The sequence below is a fragment of the Aspergillus glaucus genome, assembly GCF_001890805.1.
Source record: "Aspergillus glaucus CBS 516.65 unplaced genomic scaffold ASPGLscaffold_18, whole genome shotgun sequence".
Lineage (NCBI taxonomy): Eukaryota > Fungi > Ascomycota > Eurotiomycetes > Eurotiales > Aspergillaceae > Aspergillus > Aspergillus glaucus.
The window spans coordinates 581,060-600,470 of record NW_019170470.1 but is presented as its reverse complement, the minus strand read 5'-3'; the positions used below and the strand labels follow the sequence as shown (position 1 = coordinate 600,470).

The 19,411-nt window shown below is 51.5% G+C and overlaps 9 protein-coding genes across 9 annotated transcripts; 5 read left to right on the top strand and 4 right to left on the bottom strand.

The window, feature by feature from the left end:
* Positions 1-404: 404 nt before the first annotated feature.
* On the bottom strand, positions 405-2,263 carry erg8 (phosphomevalonate kinase). The gene is made up of 3 exons (XM_022547277.1): positions 2,035-2,263; positions 1,582-1,972; positions 405-1,533 (listed from the first exon to the last, which is right to left on the bottom strand). The coding sequence occupies exons 2-3, from the start codon at positions 1,929-1,931 to the stop codon at positions 429-431; spliced, it is 1,455 nt and encodes a 484-aa protein (XP_022398425.1). The 5' UTR covers positions 1,932-1,972; positions 2,035-2,263; the 3' UTR covers positions 405-428.
* A 718-nt stretch (positions 2,264-2,981) lies between these two features.
* ASPGLDRAFT_50283 (pentatricopeptide repeat protein) lies at positions 2,982-7,553 on the top strand. The gene is made up of 2 exons (XM_022547276.1): positions 2,982-3,295; positions 3,347-7,553. Exon 2 carries the CDS (start codon positions 3,386-3,388, stop codon positions 7,187-7,189), a length of 3,804 nt encoding a protein of 1,267 aa, XP_022398424.1. The 5' UTR covers positions 2,982-3,295; positions 3,347-3,385; the 3' UTR covers positions 7,190-7,553.
* Positions 7,554-7,845: 292 nt separating this feature from the next.
* On the top strand, positions 7,846-8,941 carry ASPGLDRAFT_131979 (pyridoxamine-phosphate oxidase PDX3; the record flags this gene model as incomplete). The annotated part of the gene is made up of 2 exons (XM_022541087.1): positions 7,846-7,894; positions 7,947-8,941. 2 exons carry the CDS (start codon positions 7,846-7,848, stop codon positions 8,939-8,941), a joined length of 1,044 nt encoding a protein of 347 aa, XP_022398423.1.
* Positions 8,942-9,024: 83 nt separating this feature from the next.
* Positions 9,025-9,756, top strand: ASPGLDRAFT_649448 (uncharacterized protein). The gene is made up of 3 exons (XM_022548836.1): positions 9,025-9,235; positions 9,284-9,365; positions 9,458-9,756. Exons 1-3 carry the CDS (start codon positions 9,108-9,110, stop codon positions 9,689-9,691), a joined length of 444 nt encoding a protein of 147 aa, XP_022398422.1. The 5' UTR covers positions 9,025-9,107; the 3' UTR covers positions 9,692-9,756.
* Positions 9,757-9,821: 65 nt separating this feature from the next.
* On the bottom strand, positions 9,822-12,607 carry ASPGLDRAFT_38031 (chloride channel protein; the record flags this gene model as incomplete). Its single annotated transcript, XM_022544896.1, has 5 exons — positions 9,822-10,733; positions 10,783-11,137; positions 11,186-11,589; positions 11,637-11,996; positions 12,050-12,607. 5 exons carry the CDS (start codon positions 12,605-12,607, stop codon positions 9,822-9,824), a joined length of 2,589 nt encoding a protein of 862 aa, XP_022398421.1.
* A 388-nt stretch (positions 12,608-12,995) lies between these two features.
* Positions 12,996-13,962, top strand: ASPGLDRAFT_50276 (histone-fold domain-containing protein). The gene is made up of 4 exons (XM_022547275.1): positions 12,996-13,084; positions 13,149-13,234; positions 13,297-13,387; positions 13,449-13,962. Exons 1-4 carry the CDS (start codon positions 13,024-13,026, stop codon positions 13,778-13,780), a joined length of 570 nt encoding a protein of 189 aa, XP_022398420.1. The 5' UTR covers positions 12,996-13,023; the 3' UTR covers positions 13,781-13,962.
* Positions 13,963-14,159: 197 nt separating this feature from the next.
* rip1 (ubiquinol--cytochrome-c reductase catalytic subunit RIP1) lies at positions 14,160-15,541 on the top strand. The gene is made up of 4 exons (XM_022547274.1): positions 14,160-14,503; positions 14,622-14,710; positions 14,769-14,919; positions 14,982-15,541. The coding sequence occupies exons 1-4, from the start codon at positions 14,221-14,223 to the stop codon at positions 15,161-15,163; spliced, it is 705 nt and encodes a 234-aa protein (XP_022398419.1). The 5' UTR covers positions 14,160-14,220; the 3' UTR covers positions 15,164-15,541.
* Positions 15,542-15,919: 378 nt separating this feature from the next.
* she9 (putative mitochondrion biogenesis protein (She9)) lies at positions 15,920-17,719 on the bottom strand. The gene is made up of 2 exons (XM_022550264.1): positions 16,811-17,719; positions 15,920-16,758 (listed from the first exon to the last, which is right to left on the bottom strand). Exons 1-2 carry the CDS (start codon positions 17,487-17,489, stop codon positions 15,944-15,946), a joined length of 1,494 nt encoding a protein of 497 aa, XP_022398418.1. The 5' UTR covers positions 17,490-17,719; the 3' UTR covers positions 15,920-15,943.
* Positions 17,720-18,232: 513 nt separating this feature from the next.
* Positions 18,233-18,813, bottom strand: ASPGLDRAFT_131883 (putative stress response RCI peptide; the record flags this gene model as incomplete). Its single annotated transcript, XM_022541083.1, has 2 exons — positions 18,233-18,666; positions 18,756-18,813. 2 exons carry the CDS (start codon positions 18,811-18,813, stop codon positions 18,233-18,235), a joined length of 492 nt encoding a protein of 163 aa, XP_022398417.1.
* Between the last annotated feature and the right edge of the window lie 598 nt (positions 18,814-19,411).

Genomic DNA, 19,411 nt, shown 5'->3' with positions numbered 1-19,411 from the left:
TCTTCGGAATAAGTGGTTGCTTTTTCATCTCAGGTTTGGCACCAGATTGGCCGTCATGGCTATGTTCTCTTAAATAGTCACTAAGGCTTCGTGGCGCTGGATTTCTGATGTTCGTAGTTTGTCTTGGGTGATAGTGTTTATCTTGTCGAATCTTATGAAGTTACGGACGTTGTTGGAACCCTCTTCAAGACGAATGTTTGATATGTTTGAAACAAGGGAAGGAGAAGAGGAAAGGAGGGGGCATTCGATAAAGAGATGAGATGATTAAGGGTGAATGGGCTGGAGCAGGGACTCTAAATAGGGTACTATACAGGCTCAAGTTATGGTAGTGAATGTATTAAAAGGTATATTAATATCAAATATCGCTGGCTATTTTTCGAATGCTAGTTGCTGAGGGCATCAAACTACCCGCTGTCACTTCAAATCACCTATACCCAGCCAACATATTGATAAAGCATCTCATTCCTTACACCCTCAGACCCATGACGCACACCAAGGAGCCGGACCTTTCCAATCTTCCCCCCGAAGTCATCTTCATCGTCGCTCTTCCAGTTGGCAAATAGGTCGTTCAGCTGCTTGATCACCATCGGGTCATCGCGGATCAAGAGCACAATCGCGTCGTAACCTCCGGCGCCAGGGACGACACCACCGATGACACCCTCAATTTCGGACGCAGCATCGAGTAGCTCAGTTTGCACAGCCGGTTCGATGGGCACTTGCGTTTTGCGGGTCATGGTGCGGATGTAAGCACGGGATTGTTGGAGATAGGTGCGGACGTCGGCAAAGTTGCTGTAAGCACCTCCGTCGCGGCTCTGTGCGAGGCGTTTGAGCTCTGTCCGCAGGTTCTCATTGTTGGATTGGAGAGCTCCCCAGAGTGTGTCCGCTTCCGCCTGGTTGTTTTTCCGCCATTCCAAAACCTTCTTAACCATAGATGGTGTCTGCGAGCCGCACTCCACATCGCACAGCACCATCTGCATACCACGGGGGAGCCTCATGCCGAAATCCACACACTCGGTGTCCCACGGGTGTTGCTGGTTGACATCCTCCACAATGGCGAATAGACGTTCTCCAAAGCCGGGGGTTCCAACATCTCCAACGGATTCCAGAATGTCAGGCGAAAATCGTCGGTAAAGGCACGATCCGTAGATGGCGGCAGCAACGTCGAAACCGGAACCAACCTTACCCTGGGCCGCACAGTGTGCTGCCTGGGCCAGATTATGAAGCTTGTCTCGACCGAGGCCAAGATCTTCAGGCGACATGGTGCGATGGATGACCAGCGCAGACACTAGAGCAGTGACCAAAGCGGCTGAAGAGCCAAGTCCCGTCTTATGCGCCTCGTGGAGAGGCACCCCAAAGCGTGTAAACTTGCTGCGGGGCTGTGACGCTGGGCCTCTGGAGAAGGCCGTCTCGGAATAGTAGTCATTATCAGCCAAGATGGTGACGTGCAGTGAGCCGAAATCTTTCGAGTCCGCAACGTAACCGATATAAGTCAATGCGTAGTTTAGGGAGGTTTCGACAAAGGGGTTTGGTCGTCTGTTTCCGTTTAGCTTCGCAAGCAGTAGTTTGAGATTGTCCTCTTACCCATCTCCTTTCTGGACGACGCTTATCCCACCATTATCTTCATGAGCTTGGACCCGGTATTCCCATACAGCGTCCACGAATTGCGGCGATTGAACAATAATCGTGTCCTCGTACTCTTCGTCAACGGCCTCTCCCAATGGTCTATTCAAGTTCTGTAGCCCATTGTTCACGAGCTGGTTGTCGGTATTAGGGCCGGAAGCTGCCCTGGGACGTGGCCTCCTCATCTGTTGAACGACGGCATGAATCCTAGCGTCCAGCGCAAAGACCGTACCGGTATATTCGCGATCGAGGACAAGGTAGCCACCGGACAAGAGGACCTTTCCGGGGGCGGATAAAGCGGTGATAGACATGGTCAGGTAAGATTGAGTATTCGTGGGAGTTGGACGGCGGACTACGAAAGTTATATGGAGTAAGCACACTGCGCAGGAGTAATGATATGAAGCTGGACCATACCACCATAAGAGAGACCAATTCAAACGATATCAGCTATAAGAAGTGAGACTTGCTATAAGTATTCTTCAGCCGATTCTAAAATCAACCAATGCCCCGCCTGGTGCAGTACCCCTGAAAGTAAGCAGAGTTTAGAGGCAGAACAATAGGCAGTTGGCAAAAGACACGTCACGGCCAGCTGAATTGACGGCTAAATGCAGATACAGACTGGTCCAGACACGCTGAAGAAGGCACAGTAAGCCGGGAAGCAAAGATCAATCTGGTGTTTCTCGAATGTTGTTTTGCGATTTGGTGTGGCTGAAGCTGACTGTGGCTGATTGATAAGGATGTGGCTACGTGGCTTATCATATGTGGCTCAGCAAGGCAAAACTAATATTACCCGATTGGGACGGGTAGCTGTGATTGGTCAATTGATTACCGTCGGAAATCCTACATCGGAGAATTAAAGCACATCTTAAAAGGTACATAGCTACGGACTACAGTACGCACCCCGTACGAGATGTGATATTAATACCTGGGGTAAGCTGCTACTCATGGCTAAACGTCACAGCAATAGTACATACAGACTTCCATCTGTCCTGATTACAAGCAAATGCCGCATCCTCGGACATTCGGACAACCGGGAAACCGGTCAACCCCAGCCAGTCGGACTAAGCATGCAAACTCCGGTTCCCGAGCTAATCCCAATTTAGGTGTTAAAGAAAAAAAGCCGGAAGCGTGAGTCACCATCCCCCATTCTGCCGTGTATTTCCGCTTCGACGCCCCAGGCACCCGGTCCGTTCCTTCCGAATACACGCTGTTATTGGCTAGTGTGGCTCCGAGGTCAGCAGACCACCTGATTCTTTTGTATTGATGCTGGTTTGCGTCTTCGAGAAGGCTTCGTATCAACGGTTCTTAGGGTACGCCGTACTTTATGCGCACACTGGAGGTTATTACATATAGACAGCACAGGGACGTTTTTTACTGTGGACTGCACAATACTCTTCTCCGTACTTCGAGTGACAGACATAATCGCACTGTTCAACCCGTGTCAAAGCGATCGGCACTATACCGCATTGGGATTAGTACTAACCGTCCATTCTCTTGATTCTCCCACACTCGACTTTCTTCTCGTCTTTTCTTCTCTCTACCAGAATCCTCTCTGAACGTCTTCTGTTCATTCGTTTCCTTAAATTATCCTTATCTTACCTTTAGTCGCGCGTTTGTTTGACGGCCCCAACGTCGTCAAATGAACCTGCATCCGTTTCACCATTCTGATTGCAAGGTATGTTTTTATTACTGTGCTCACTGTCAGAATCCATGCTAACTTCTCCAGCATTGCCTCTTCTCACTGAAGAGGTCACCCGCTAGATAAATGGTGTTCAAACCATTCACCCATCTCGCGCGTCAAAGTTTCACCAAAGCTTTCACCCATGGTTATGCCCAGTCGGTAGTTGCGGCGTCGCAGTCATCCTATGCGTCGTCCACCACCTTCAACCAACTCGCAAACCAACCCGCCAAACTCTCCCGTACCCAGCTCCAGAATGTCTTCCAGCCCTCGAGTTCTTCATCTGGTGCAGGAGCAAAGGCTAGCCAGGGTGGAGGCTCGGGCGACTATGGCTTAGCGGCCTACTATGCCGCCTGGCAACACGCCCAGCAAACCGGTGACGATAGCGATTGGAAACAGTTTCAGAATAAACAACGAATTGGTTGGAAACCGAACCCAAACGAGGTCGCAAATTCGAAGAATGGAGAGGACCAGAACCTTCCATCCGACGATTTTCGTGAATCGCCCCGCGTTAACAAAGCTTCTGCCAACGAGGATGTGAGCGCCAAGGTGGAGGAAGCTGTGGCCCGAGAAATTCAGATCCAGGAGGAACAGGCACAAGCGGAGGAGACCGCTAATGCCAAGGATGACTTGGGTGTCGAGGCGTTTCCCGACCTCCCGGAAGAGGAGGCGGCCATCTCCAACCTCGCTTCGGACAAAGCACGTGATGCTTCGGATCGGATTGTTGAGTTGGCTTCGGGTAACAAACACGCTGAGATTCCAGCTGCCTTTGAGACTCTACTCAGGGAGGGATTGACCCCCACGGTGGATGCTTACAATGCTTTGCTGGAGGCGGCTGTTCGGCTCCATACCGATGTTTCCCAGGCCATTCCGAAAGCGCTTGATGTCTACTCCGACATGCTTCGTCGTAGGGTAGTACCCGACGAAGACACGTACCGGACTCTGGTTCAGTTGTTCGTTACCCGCGCTCACGATGCCATCGAGGCCAAGGGAGCGCTGGAACACGACCGAGTTCGCTACGGTGGAATGGAGGAACCCGGCAAGTTCATGCTTCACTCGAGTGAATTGGAGCATGATCTGCTTGTGGAAGACCACTCCCTTGGCATTGCCCTGAAGCTCTTCAAGACTGCGATTACCCGCCATCCCAATCTTGTGTTCCCGTCCGACCTGTACCCCCGTCTGGTTACCGCTTGCGCAAAGGAGGGCAAGGTTGAGGATATGGTTCGCATCTACGCCCACATGGAAAGCCACAAAGTGACTCCTCATGCCTCGATTTTCCCGTCCATGATCGAAGCTTTTGCCTCGATGGGAGATCTGCAGAGCGCTGTCGAGTGTTACAACGAGTACCGGACTTTGGCTGTTTCGGACGACAGCGGTGTCTTCAGCGTTATCCAGCGTTTGGATGGTGATGTTTACGCGGCAGTGATCCGGGCATATCTGTCCTGCGGCAAAGAGGAGGCTGCCCAGCGCTTCCTCGAGCGTATCCGTTCGTCCTTTGAGGTGGCCGAAAACCGCGAGGTTCGTCAGAGCGCCGTTGAATCGGTCATCACGCAAAACGCCACGGTCCGTCACTATCTTCAATCGGGCCAGCATGAGAAGGCTCTTGAGGAAGCCAAAGCACAGTTGAAGGATGAGACATTGGTTCAAGCGATGGCAGAAATCTGTGTTGCGGCGGCCGACGCTGGAAGCATTCAAACCGCCACTGAAGCATACGGTCGCCTCCCGTCCGACGAAGCTCGCCAGGGATCCGCGGTTTCAATGCTGGCGTTGCATGTTCGCCAAGGCAATGTGCCGGCGGCCCGGCCCTTCTGGCGTCTGCTGACGTCCGCAGGTCAGGCAACGTCGGACATGGTTCAGCCGACGACCATGTATTCGGTGGCCCTGCTGAAGAGTGGCCAGATCGACGAGGCTCTAGTCGAGGCCCGCAATATGTTCGCTCGCATCCGCTCCGCCGTCCCCAACCTCAACAATCATCTTGTCGCCTCTGTTCGTGAACAGATCAACGAATCTATCGACCTCATCGGCCGGGTCCTGATGCAGAAAATGGGCCCTGCCATTCCTCCTCAGGCGGCCATGGTCCTCCTCTGGTCTATGGTTGAGAATGGAGGATTGTTATCGCCAGTGGCAGACCACGCGGTCGCCAGCCTCGGTCCTATGGCTATCTCTCAGCTCGTCCCTCGCGACCTTCTTCTCGTTCTTCAGGTCCAGGCTGGTATGCTGATCAACAACCGCGCCATGCCCTTCGATGTCTCCCACCAGGTCCGTTTTGCCCACTTGCTTGAGGTTGCCATGTCCACCAGTCTTCCATTGGATCAATTCACCACGGGCCTCGTTGACCAGGCTGCTTCCAGCCTGGTCACCTGCCGTCCTGATGTGGTCCAGCGGTGGCATGATCACTTGGGTTTGATGTCAAGCCCATCGTCCTTTGTCTCCGACCGTCGCACCCCGGTATCGGAGCCTTCCACTGGGATGAGCTCCATGCCTGAGGATTCTTTCGACCCTTACGCTTATGCCACCGACTTCCGTGGATCTGCCCTCATTGCCGATCAGTTGGAGAGCGCTGGCCGTCTCGAATCTCACCTGAACGATGCGTTGCTCCGTCTCAAGAACATGCGCCGCGCTGGACGTCACCCTCGCTACATCACCTACGCTAAGTTGATCACCGCCGCTGCCAAGGTTAACCGCGTCGATCTGGTCAATGAAATTTGCTCCATGGCCCGACGTGATGTGCCACTTACTGCTCAGTACCACGCGGTCAAGTACGGATGGGTCTCGATTTTTGACGCCATGGTCGCCGCCTGCCTCACCCTTGGGGACCGCAAGCTGGCTTCGAAGTTCCACCAGGAGCTTCTGGACCTTGGTGCTGCTCCTTCGGCCAACACATTCGGTCTCTACATCACGACTCTCAAGGAATCTACCAAGACGTTCGACGAGGCTACTGAAGCTATGAAGATCTTCCACCGTGCTGTCGCCGAGGGTGTCGAGCCGACCTCTTTCCTGTACAACGCGCTCATTGGCAAGCTTGGCAAGGCTCGTCGGATCGACGACTGTCTGGTTTACTTTGCTGAGATGCGTGCCAACAACGTCCGCCCCACCAGTGTCACCTATGGTACTATCGTCAACGCACTGTGCCGTGTCAGCGATGAGCGCTTCGCCGAAGAGATGTTTGAGGAGATGGAGTCGATGCCCAACTACAAGCCCCGACCGGCCCCGTACAACTCGATGATCCAGTACTTTCTCAACACCAAGCGCGACCGCAGCAAGGTTTTGGCCTACTATGAGCGCATGCAGTCCCGCAAGATTTCGCCCACGATGCACACCTACAAACTGCTCATCGACGCGCATGCTTCTTTGGAGCCGGTTGATATGGCCGCCGCCGAGAAGGTGCTGGAGACAATTAAGTCGACTGGTCAGCACCCCGAAGCGGTTCACTACGCATCCCTCATCCACGCCAAGGGCTGTGTGATGCACGACATTGATGCAGCGCGCGAGGTCTTCCAATCTGTTGTGTCGAGCGGCAAGGTCCGTCTGCAGCCTTGTTTATACCAGGCCCTCCTCGAGGCGATGGTGACCAACCGTCGTGTGCACGAGACCAGCGATATCGTCAAAGGCATGGCCAACCGCAAGGTGGACATGACTGCGTACATTGCCAACACCTTGATCAACGGCTGGGCTGTTGAGAGTGATGTTGCCAAGGCCAAGGCTATCTATGACAGCATTGGCATTAACAAGCGTGAGCCCAGTACCTACGAGGCCATGACCCGTGCTTTCCTGGGTGCGCAGGACCGCGAAGGTGCCTCTGGCATTGTCAAGGAGATGCTTTCTCGTGGATACCCTCCTGCCGTGGCCAACAAGATCCTGGATCTGGTTGGCGAGACTGCTGCCATCTAAACTCATTTCTTTACCATTTCTTCCTATTTCTTTTCTAATATGTCTGACATCTGTCACCGGGGCTGGATCCCTCTCTTCTTCTGTTTCCAGCCCGATGGCCTTTGCATAGGCATTTTGGGAGGTAACATTCGGTTTTCTCTTTTCTTCACATTTTGATATCCTTTGATTTTGCATTCAGCGAGCGGGATGATAAAAAAGAATGGCGTTATGGGTTTTGATTTCAAAAGAAAGAAAAAGACTATATCTGGTTTTATAATGACGGTGTTTGCATGTATGTATACCACGGGTTATGCTTTTCTTTCTTGTTTTATAGACGACTCTCAACTCCTCTTCAAGGATGGAAATATATGCATTTGCTATCCTCATTGGTTTACTGTAAGATTTTGGTCATTCAGTAGTCTCGCGTCTGCATAGAATGGAGAGTATGACCAAAATGGCAATCCCCGCTAACCCCGCCGCATTCATATTCCGATTTCTTCCTCTTCTCACCACCTCAGGTTGAAGATACATTCTCTCGTTTATACTTCTGTTATTGTTAATTCCAGTATATGCTTATTCTTCGCCGGCCAGCTGGTCGCTTCTACCCACATCGCATATCATTGCAATCGCACCGTTTCTTCTCAATGACGTCCGAATCATCAGCTCGCAAGACCAGCATGGGAGCAGACCACGACCACGAGTCCCGGCGGCCAAAGAAGCTAATTTGTACGTCTCAAGAACCATCCATGAGAAAACTTAAGCTAAATATACTATGAAGTCGCCCCAGGAGACATCCAAGCAACCCCCGACCTCAAAATCTCATCCTCCGAAACCTCCGACCCCTCAGCATCCGGCTCAAACCCACACCCCTCTACCACCCATGATGCCGTCCAAGAACAAGAACAAGAAACCCTCCGCTCCGAAATCTCAACCCCCGACTCAACCACCGAGCAACAACTCGTCTCCCACCCCTCCCGCGCCCACCAATTCATCCGCAACCCCCCACTAACAATCTCCCAAATTCACCCCTCCAACCCACTCCACCAATTCCACACTTGGTTCCGCGATCCGAGACTCACGCCATCGCTTGCGCCGGAGACGTGTACCCTTGCTACGGCTTCGTTGCCGTCGGGACGGGTTAGTGCGCGGATGGTGTATCTGAAGGAGTTGGATGAGAGGGGGTGGGTTGTATATAGTAACTGGGGGAGTAGGGAAGGGAAGGGCGGGCAGGTTTTTGGTGCTGATGATGGGGAGGGGCTGGAGCATTTGGGGAATAAATGGGGTGCGTTGACGTTCGCCTGGTCGACTGTTGAGCGACAGGTACGCATCGAGGGTCTACTGGAGCGTCTCACCCGCGAAGAGAGCGAGATGTACTGGCGCACAAGAGAACGGGAAAGCCAACTCGGCGCATGGGCTAGCTGGCAGAGTAAAGTCCTCTGGTCCGCTGAACCAGACATCCTACTTGAGACCCGCCGGAAGAGTCTCGCCGAGAAACCAGAGGTCCCAGCAGACATGGACGAGACGGATGTCCCCGACGGGCGCGAGGTGCTTGAGCAGCGGGTGAACGAGATGAGGGAAAGGTTCAAGGATGTGGAGGATATTCCGCTGCCGCCGTTTTGGGGTGGTGTGAGGTTGGTGCCGGAGAGTGTGGAGTTTTGGCAGGGGAGGAAGAGTCGGTTGCATGATCGGTTTCGGTATGTGAGGGTGCATGAGCGTGATGAGGAGGAGGGGGAGTCGTTGTATAGGTGGAGGATTCAGAGGCTTTCTCCGTAGTATACGTATTTTTAGATTGGTGTATTGGTGTATTGGTATATAGATATTTCCCTATTCGGTAGCCAAGACAAATCCCCGGATCGTCAATCAGCTTCACGTCGCGTTTCCTATTCAATTACAGATCAATACAATCATCTATAGTATACAAAGACACAATTAAACCACCATGGCTGAAAAGCAACAAAAGCAAGAACAAAAACAACAGCCGCAACCACAAACCCGCCAACCACGCTGGCTCCTCTTAGCCATCGCCAGCGGCGCCTTTGCGGCCATGAACGGCGTATTCGCCAAATTGTACGTCTACATGACCACGAATGTATATCAATTGCTAATGATAAATAGAACAACAGACACCCAAACCGCCTCCCTGACCAAATTCCTAAATCCCAATGACAATCCCACGCTGGAATTGGTTATCCGGGGTGTATGTCTCCCTTTCCCTTTCCCTTTCCCTTTTCCTTCCCTTCACCAACCATCCAAACCACCCAAACCCCAACGCAATATTAACGAAAACAGTCCTTCCTCGCCCTAAACATGCTCAGTAACATAATAATGTGGGCTCTCTTCACGCGCGCCCTCACCGCATCCCCCTCCACAACCAAAGTCTCCATCACCAATACATCCGCGAATTTCCTGGTTACGGCGATGCTGGGGATGCTTGTTTTTAAGGAGTCTGTTGGTGGATTGTGGTGGGTTGGGGCGGGGATGATGGGGGGTGGGTGTATTCTTGTTGGTATGAGGGATTCTTGATTTTCTACTTGTGTTGGTTGGGTATGGTGGTGGTATGAGGATGCCAGATCCTGGTCTAATGCTGGTGTATATGTACTATACAAGCGAAAGCAAATAGCAAGGAAACAAGGTAACAAGGTGTGCTGTTGTATTATCGTCTCTCCTCCAACTCAACAAGTCCCTCGTCGTCCTCCGTCCCCTCCAATATACGACTGGTCTCCTGGGGCTCAAACCCATCCGCACTCGGTCGAGCACGCGCAGTCGCAGGCGCTGTCTGCCACCAGGGTAACTTCCCCCGTATTCTTTGCATAAAACTCCACACCTTATCCTCCAGCGAAGGGGCTTCTGGATTGCGCCCATTTCCATTTCCAAGGCTGTTATCCCCATACATATCAGGCCCATTCGTCGCTGCGAGCGCATGTTCCTCCGCTTCTACCTTGAATTGGTATTTCAGGCAGTCCTTGACGGTTACCAGACCCATGAGGCGGCCGCGGTGCTCGACGAGGATGACACGGGGGCCCATTTTCTTGAAGATTTCCATGACGGTTTCGAGAGGGAGACGCGGGTGGACGGTAAGCGGCGTGTGGTCGACATACCGGCTAAAGTCGACGTGGTTCGCGCCCACACTTGATTGGATGCCGTCGAAGGTATCGATGTTTCTCGATGATACGGATGCCCTGCGTGCTACCATCGCTTCCGCAGCTTCCTTAGTAAACACGCACTGCGCGTTCGGTGCGAGAATACCCTCGTTCCGCGCACGGTCAGTAGCATATCGCAGCTCCATGCGTCCGATATATCCAACGAGGATCTTATTCGTGCGGTCCTCAACGATCGGGAATCCTTGGAATTTGTTATCGCCCAGGAGACGCTCTGCTTCGCGGACGGGGAAGCCCGAGGCCGGGAGGGCGACGGGGTCGCCAGTCATGGCGTGGGAGACGGGGACGTTGAAGACGTGGTCTTCTTTGTTGTCGAGGAAGGGGAAGCCGTTTGACCAGATCATGCGGTCTGCTATGCCGCCGTTGCCGAAGCGGTCGCTTACGGCTTTGGTTACGCCGACAACGATCTAGATTTTTAGCATGTAGTAAGAGCGTGGTGGAGGGGGGTTGGCTCACCATAGTGGGAAGGATGTAGGTCAGTGCTCCGGTTAGTTCGAACATGATGACGGTTACGGAAATAGTCAAATGCATGATACCACTCAGAGCTGCAGCTGCACCCAGGAAAGCGTATGTTCCCGGCGTAATACAGGGAACATCAGGCTCGCAGTTTGCGAAAAAGGAGGAATCCGGGAAAGACTCGTGGAGAGCTTGGACGAGGATTCCCACTAGACGACCAAACGATGCACCGATGGCCATCGACGGCACGAAGATACCCGCGGGTACCTTGCAGCCGTAGGATATGATAACCAAGAAAATGCGAAGGAGAGTCGCAATGGACAATGAAAGGACCATTCCCCATCTGTTCTTAGCACTGTTCATCGTTAGAGAAATTGTAGATTGATTTGACCAAGACACTTACTCGCAAAGACCATTGTAGTCATGGGCTCCTTCACATTCCCGGAACAGAATTTCCATCATTTCCGTCATGTTGATTTTCAAGAACATGTTCGGGAAGCAGAGAATAGCGGTTATACCAGCCAGGACCACAGACTCCGTGATGGGATATTGCGACAAGTACTTCTTCCTGAATGCCTGGACTCGGAGGTTCCACTTGATCACAAATGCTCCGTATAGCCCACCAAACACGCCAAGGCAGACGAAGAATATCAGTTCGAAAAAGTGCCATGTGCGGTCATACTGGACCTGGAACATGACCAATTGTCCGGTTCGGAAAGGGTTCATTGCGGCCAGTACACTGGTCGCAACCAAGGCGCAAAAGTAGCTCCGCCAGAGGGTCTTAAGAGGGAAATACGACGCCATTTCCTGAGACAGTCAGCATTGTCCACTCGTTGAGAATGATAGAAACCCACCTCTAGTGAGAATAAGACACCTCCAATCGGACTACCAAAAGCCACCGCTACACCAGCGGCAGCCGTCGCCGTCAAGATCTCCCGGGTCTTGGAGGCATTCTGCCTATACTTGCTGAAGAAGCGCGAGATGATATTCCCCGTGCAAACGGCAAAATGCACACTTGGTCCTTCTTTACCCACCGAAAGACCAGAGGCAATAGCCAATGGCAACCCGATAGACTTGATTAGCAACGTCCACGCGCCCAGAAAGCCCTTCATGACGAAGCCGGCAATGATACATTTTATCTCTGATATACCGGAGCCTGCGGCGTATGGTGCGAACGACTTGACCAAGGTTGCGGAAATGAGGGCAAAGAGGATCTATCGTCTCAAGTCAGTCCAGCCATCCAGATGCGCACGGGGGCGCAACGTACCGCAAAGAAGAAATATATGATATAATTCAAAAACCAAAATGGCGTCCAGTTTTTCCACTCAGGACAACCACCCTCAGCGCCCCAGCAACAGAACTGCTCATTCAGGTAGAACCCAGTAGTACAATACCCCAGCTTAACATCCGACAACCACTCCGTAATAATATTCAATAGCGCCGAATTCAAGCCAATCGCCGCGCCCACAATCGTAACAACAAGCCACGCCTGTCCAGCATCGTACGACTCGCTCACTTTCCGTCTCCATCCAAAGGCACCCTCATGTTCCCAGAACCCGAAGCCTTCTCGACGTTTCGCTCGTCTCCGCGCCTGCTCGTGCACTGCATCTTGAACCCAGTCGATCGTCGTAAAGTCTTCGTAGCGCTTGATTTCGTCGATTTCTTCTGTTATCAGGGGTGGTTGGCCATTGTCGTTGGCGGGTGGTCTATGCGACTCGGCGGCGGGAGAGGAAACAGATAGGCCTGAGGTTCTCCTCCAACCCTGTCGCTCGGTTGCGACTGAGGGGGAACGGATGGAGATTGACGAGGTACGAGTTGGGATCATACCATCGGTTGGGCATGCGAGGGGGGCATAATCGTAATCGAGGTTGACTGGTGTTGCGATGCGATGGTTGTCGAGACGAGGAGCGATATACTGCCCGCCCACGTGAGGGAAGCTTTTCCGTTTTAGATAAGGTGTGATTCAAGGCGAAGATAGAGAGCTGTAATAGACAGTTGTTATATGGTATTTTCCTAATGTTTTATAATATAGCAGAGTATTGTACCTTAGCGAATTGAGACGAAGTGTCTGGTACAGTAGTTGGAGTTGTCCCATTGAACGCCGAACGCGCTCCGCGATTTCTTACAGCGACACGACTTCCCGACAACGAAGCCACCAACCCATCCCAGTTTACTTACGATATACTGGTCTATATCGATATTCTACGTACTTTTTATACCCGGAATTGCAAATATCGCACCATGTCTTCCAAAGACGCCCCCGAACCCTCCGATGAAATCACCGGCCAGAGCGCTCTTCCCAGTGAGTGAAATCGCGAGAATACGTCTAGACACAAGTCACTGACCAGCTCCTTCTACTACTGCAGTCTCCCGGATAAAAAAAATTATTCAACTGGACGACGATATCGTACAATGTTCAACCAACGCTACATTTGTGATCTCCGTGGCCACGGTTCGTCCTCGTCTCTCTTTTTGCTAGGTGGACTCTGGCTAATGATTCCCGGTGTTGTGTAGGAAATGTTCATCCAATACCTCGCAGAGCAAGGGCATAACGTCGTCAAATCCGAACGGAAACCACGAAAGACCATACAATACAAGGACTTGGGTCAGTCACCTCCAGACCTGGGAGACAAGATTCGAGACTGATGCTAATACGCTACGAATAGCTACGGCAGTTTCCCGGATAGACAACCTCGAATTCCTCTCCGACGTGATCCCCAAGACCACCACTTATAAGCAATTCAAGGAAAAGAAGGCGAAGGAGGGCCCCGTGAAATCCGGCGGAATCGAAAAGGGACAGCGCACACTGAACGGAACCAAGTCGTCGAAGTCGAAATCGTTGAAACCAAAGGTTAATGGGGATTCAATAGACCAGGATCGACCGTCGACGGAGGAGCCATTGCGGAGTTCCGGGGCACCGATTACTCTGGTCGTGGATCGGACAGTCGAGGGGGGATCCAAGGAGCAGGACCGTGACGTGGAAATGACCGACCAATGAAAGATAATAGTATCCGGGTATTGCATGGAGTTTGGTGTTGGGTATCTTCGTTTGATTGTTCTGGTTTGGTAGTTTTGTGCGATGATTGTCATGACTGCATTGGTTCGCTGGACTGTCAGATTCTGCCGGTAGATTTCAATCAAGAACATCCCAATAAAAGAGAAGAATAAGGCATTGTGTACAGAATAGAAAAACAGTCTGTATAGTTCTCTCTAGGTAAGAAATGCAGTGTAGCTTAGTCAGCCACCAGCCAATGAGCGCCCCCGTGATTCCGAAGCGAAGGCTCTGGTTCGACCGACTTGGTCCGTATGCCGTTCCGACTTCACCTCGAAAGAACTTCCTGACTTCATTCCCACCAACACCCCCGTCCACCTCCTCCCTCCCACACCCGCCACGACTGCAATTGTTAGCCTCAATTGCTATCTCCCCTCTCGCCCGTCATGGCTCTCTCCGCCGCTTCCGGTTCTATGCTGCGTGTTTGCGCTCGCCAGCAGCTGCCCACCACCTCCCGCGCCGCCATCGCCTCCTGCCAACAGCAGAGGGGAGTCGCTTCGTCGTTCGACAGCCCCTTCGGCCCCGCCTCTAAGGACTCCACCTACAAGATTCCCGACTTCAGCAAGTACCAGAGCAAGAAGAGCCCTCGTTCGAACCAGGTCTTCTCCTACTTCATGGCCGGTACCATGGGTTTGGCTTCCGCTGTCGGCGCCAAGGCTACTGTTCAGGGTAGGTCTCGACATGACTCTAGTGGGATATGGAATAAAGCAGCTTGGATGGATTGGGAGCATAATTGGAATGGAAGGAGACTGGTCGCAGGAACTGGGGGCTGATGCGATTCCTACAGACTTCTTGGTGAACATGTCCGCCTCCGCTGATGTCCTGGCCCAGGCCAAGGTTGAGGTTGGCCTTGGTGCCATCCCTGAGGGCAAGAATGTACGTTTTCCTCGCTGGTTTTCCGTGGCAACGACGATCAGTCTAATCTGTGAAATAGGTCATCATCAAGTGGCGTGGCAAGCCCGTGTTCATCCGTCACCGTACCCAGGAAGAAATCGACGAGGCCAACAAGATCGACGTCGCTTCCCTCCGTGACCCCCAGGCCGATGAGGAGCGTGTACAGGACCCCAAGTGGCTGGTTATGCTTGGTATGTTTAAATTGCGGATTGTGACGGAATCAACAACACAAGGCTAATATTACCCTTTTCAGGTGTCTGCACACACCTTGGTTGTGTCCCCATTGGTGAGGCCGGTGACTATGGTGGCTGGTTCTGCCCTTGCCACGGTTCTCACTACGATATCTCCGGCCGTATCAGGAAGGGCCCTGCTCCTCTCAACCTCGAGGTTCCTTCGTACAACTTCAACGAGGATGATACCATGATCATCGGTTAAACGATGACGAGAAAAGATATGGAATCGTTGGTTGGGAGCGATGTGAGATAGCATCATAGACCGTTGGACACGAGAATGGGAAGATAGAAAGGTTTGTGTGTATGTTTTTACATCTCTTCTTTCATGTCTTTTGTCAAGATTTGAAAAAAGGGATCTTTTGTTTTAATAGGTATGGACAAAAATGAGCCGCATGTTTCTTTTCCTATCAGGTTATGCTCATAGAGCCTGTCTGTATCACAACTCTCGCTGTCTGTGGAGAGTCAACAGGGAGGGTTATAGGCATATATTCCTTACCGCGTTGCTTTCCTGATACCTACAGTACAGTCGACTACCCTGTCCTTATATATTTAGCATGCAAGTTTATTTCTTTTGTTCAATGTTCAATGTAAATGTATTTTTCATCTCTTCATCATACATATCCATAATCAACAGTAACAAAACAAAACATAGTCATTCAATCGTATACAACCAACTATCCAACCATCCATCCATCCATTTCACCATCCCTCGACGCTGTACAATTGTACAAGAAAAAGGACTATCTAAATATCTCTATATCATCACTGGAAAGAAAAAAAGAAATATACACAGTCATAACATGTGAAAACCTGATCTGATATGACACAAAATGGCACAGCATGGCATACAAGATGGATTATAATATAAACAGGAAAGAAAAAAAACCCAACCAACCAACATAAATACATACAACCTGTGGTCTTTTTTTTTTTTTTTTTTTTTTTTTTTTTTTCTTTTGGCTCTTGGGGTTAAGTGAGAGGCCTACCGCGGTCGAATAAGCGCAATCACAAGACCCATAACCGCCGCACCGGCCGCGGCACTCTGTATGGCAACGGTAGTAAGATCGTGCTGTGTGATGAGGATGAGGGTACGAGAGCTGAGAAGGTCATCGAGGGTACGACGCCACGAGTCGACGGTTGTAGAGGGAGGGGAGATGTGCGAGAGTTGGGACTTGCTGAAATCGAGGTAGTTCTGGTCTGTTTGTGTTGCTATAGAGGCAGGGGTTTCGGATGTTTGTTCCTGAACGGAGTCCTTGGTTTTCGTGGCGGCGGTGGCGGTAGCTGTAGCCGCGGCTGTAGCGGCCGCGAGTTGTTGCTGGTGCTCTTCGTAGGTGAGGGCTTTTTCCTTCTCCAGGGCTTCGATGACTTTCTCTTCGAAGCCCTTGACGAGTCGTCTGCGGCGCCAGGGTTCCACGCCGATTTGGAAGATGAGGAAGAGGAAGACGTTGACACCCATCAAACCCCAGGTACCCCAAGTACTCATGCGGCGGATTTTATCCGACCAGACCTGTTCTTCGTGGTACCGGGAGAGGATGCTTCTGCTTAGTTTTGTAGCGGATTCTTCGGCTTCGCGCTCGGCTTTGGAGAGGGCTTCTTGGGCATCCACTTCGGCGACCTCGTTGGTGTGGTCGTTGCGGTAGAGGTGGGTGAAGCGTTCGAGGTCAGAGGCGGACCAGGCGTGTTTGCGTTGGAGGAGTTCGTTGACTTCGCGTTGGGAGGTGGAGCGGCGGTTGATGGCGGATGCATAGTCGTCTTTTGCTTCGCGGACGTGACGACGAGCGGATCGAAGGCGTTCCTCTAAACCAATTGTCAGAGATATTCCCAATTCATATGGTGTTGGAAGATATACCTTGGGTCTCGATTTCCTTCTTCAATGCCTCGATAGACGAATACCCAGTCAAATCATTCAACCGCTGCCCAGCCACGAAAACATTCGATTGCAGATTATCCATCATCTCTGTGAACTGCTTGGAATACCGTGACCTGCGGTTCTCCAAATACGACGGAAGCCCTCTTCCCTTGCCACTGCCATTTCCGATATCCTTATCCTTGTTCCCATCCGAACCCTGCCTCTGCGCATATTGTGCATTCTCAGCACTCACCCTGCTCGCAAATAAATCCCGCTGCTGCTGAGACTCCGTATTCAAATTCGCATGCACATCACTCGACTTGGGCACGTCTGCTTCCTGCGGCAGCGTAAAAGCCAAGTTGTGTTCCGAGCTCTCCTTTGGAGCTGAAGTTGAAGCCGGAGCCGAAGCTCCAGCCTCCGCCTTTCCACCCTCCTTCACATTATTATTTCCTTCTGTTTCTTGAGAGTAGAATCGAACACGCGAATGGAATTGACGCCGTCGACCAACCGAAAGCCCCAGTATCGACCCATTATTCCCCTTGAGCAGGGCGCTCGGAGCAGCGGACGGAATACGTATCGGACGGATAGCGGTGGTAGCGGTGGTAGTAGTAGACCTCGACAGCGTAGAGAGTCCCGGGGCCTTGAGAGACTGCCGGAGCAGCAATGGCATGGACTGCATGACCAGTGTCAATGGCCACGGGGGGATGCGAGTCAACCAGTTGCTTTTTTTATGTATGTGTTTTGACTCGTGCTGTAAGAACAGAATCGGATGGAAATTGGTGGTGGAGGGATATTCCCGGCAGCTGAAAGCGGTGCGCAGCTGGCATCGGAAGGGCGGTGGCGGTTTCTTTTCGAGCTGAGCTTCAGCCCGACACGGCTAGTAGTTTTTATATATGGGAATAGTAGTGCGTTAGAAGGTGCTAACGAGGAATTATTACTCCGTACTGCTCACACAGCTCGCTATTTTGTAGGGAATCAGCCCTGGTGGCTCAATTGGTGCTGTGTCTTACCCCACATCAGCTTCGGATATATATCGATGGCTGGGCTTCAATGCCCTACCAGAGTGAAGCAATTGACCAGATGCAGGTACCCATAGTGATATGGATTGGGCGCCATGGTTTGATTACTACAAATATACTATGGATGTCGAGACAGAATTCCAACCCATGAACCCACGGATTCAATGAACAAGCCTAACGATGAGCAGACCACTCGATGCACTCGATGGGCAGCTATGAGAAATGAAGGAAAAAAGACATAATGAGAAAGAAGCAGCCGGTGTACAATAAACCATGCCAATACAACTCCAAAGAACAACCCGAAAACAAAAGAAAAAGAGCAAGAGAGTGAAGATACGAGGGTATTATGAACTGGCCAAAGCCATGGTATGGGTATCCTTCACCATTCCCACCATGGCACCACTTAATCCTGCGTCTGCACCTTGTGGTCCCCCTTCACAGCCTCAGCATACGTAGGCGGAGCATGAGCATGACCCTCGCTGCTGCCCTGGCCACCATCACCACCGTGTGGCTCATCAGAGTATGGTGTGGGAGCAGGCGCATTCTTGGAAGCTGGTGCGCCAGGCTGGTTTCCAACAGTACCGTAGGTTCTCACAGTAGGAGGGTTCTGGTAGGGCTCGCGGGAAACGTAGTAGTATGTCACACGCCCTTGTTCAGGGTCCTGTCGCGAACCGCTCGAACCGCCAGGGATGGCTTGGTAGTTGGGATCATCGTCATCGGGCTCTGGGTTTTTGATGATTATGTACCATGCGTGGAGGAGACCGGGGACGTAGCCGAGGCAGCAAAGGGCGAGGTTGATGATTGAGTCGGCCGTGCAGATTCCTACCTTGACCCAGACTGTTGAAGTTAGCGACTATATCTACTAAATAGAGACAAATGCAAGCGATTCTTATCGCGATGCGAACTGGTAGATCGAGTGAGCTTACCTGAAACAGGTGGGAAGAAGACGGCGAGAATTCCAAGGAAGAGGTCTGAACCGCACATGTTTGCGACAGTAGGATAGCCACGGTCTTCAAAAACGTCTACCACGCGAAAAGGTCGATGTGTATTGTATGTCAGTGCTGTTGCTCTAAACAAATAATCAAGCAGCGGGTTGAAGCAAAGATGGGGTAATCAAGAAGTTCTCCTGCGACGATGGCGAAGCGCAAAAAGGATGATGCCTTGCCGGTCAGATGACGTCTGGAGTCACCTGACCTCGCGGGGTCGCATACAAAGAGATCTCAGTTGATATCGCTGATTCGCAAGAAAAAAGAGCTTGATTCTTATCAATTGCTACGAATATAAATCTTGAAGACTGGATTGGTTAGTTTGCTCAGGTCCACCATGACATTTGGACGATCCCGATGCATTCTACGGAGCACCCTCTACTATTCGACCCCGAACTGGACATAAATGTGATAAATATATACTATGCTGACCCTCGGGGAATTTAGATCTATGGATTGAGTGTGATACATCGATCCTGACATGGACCGAAGAATTGCCATATTTTGAGTATTCTGCATTCCGCCGTGATATATCTTCACTTAAATTTTGGACCTGGAGAGGAATCTCATATGGCAGAATATTCACTCAGGAGGGC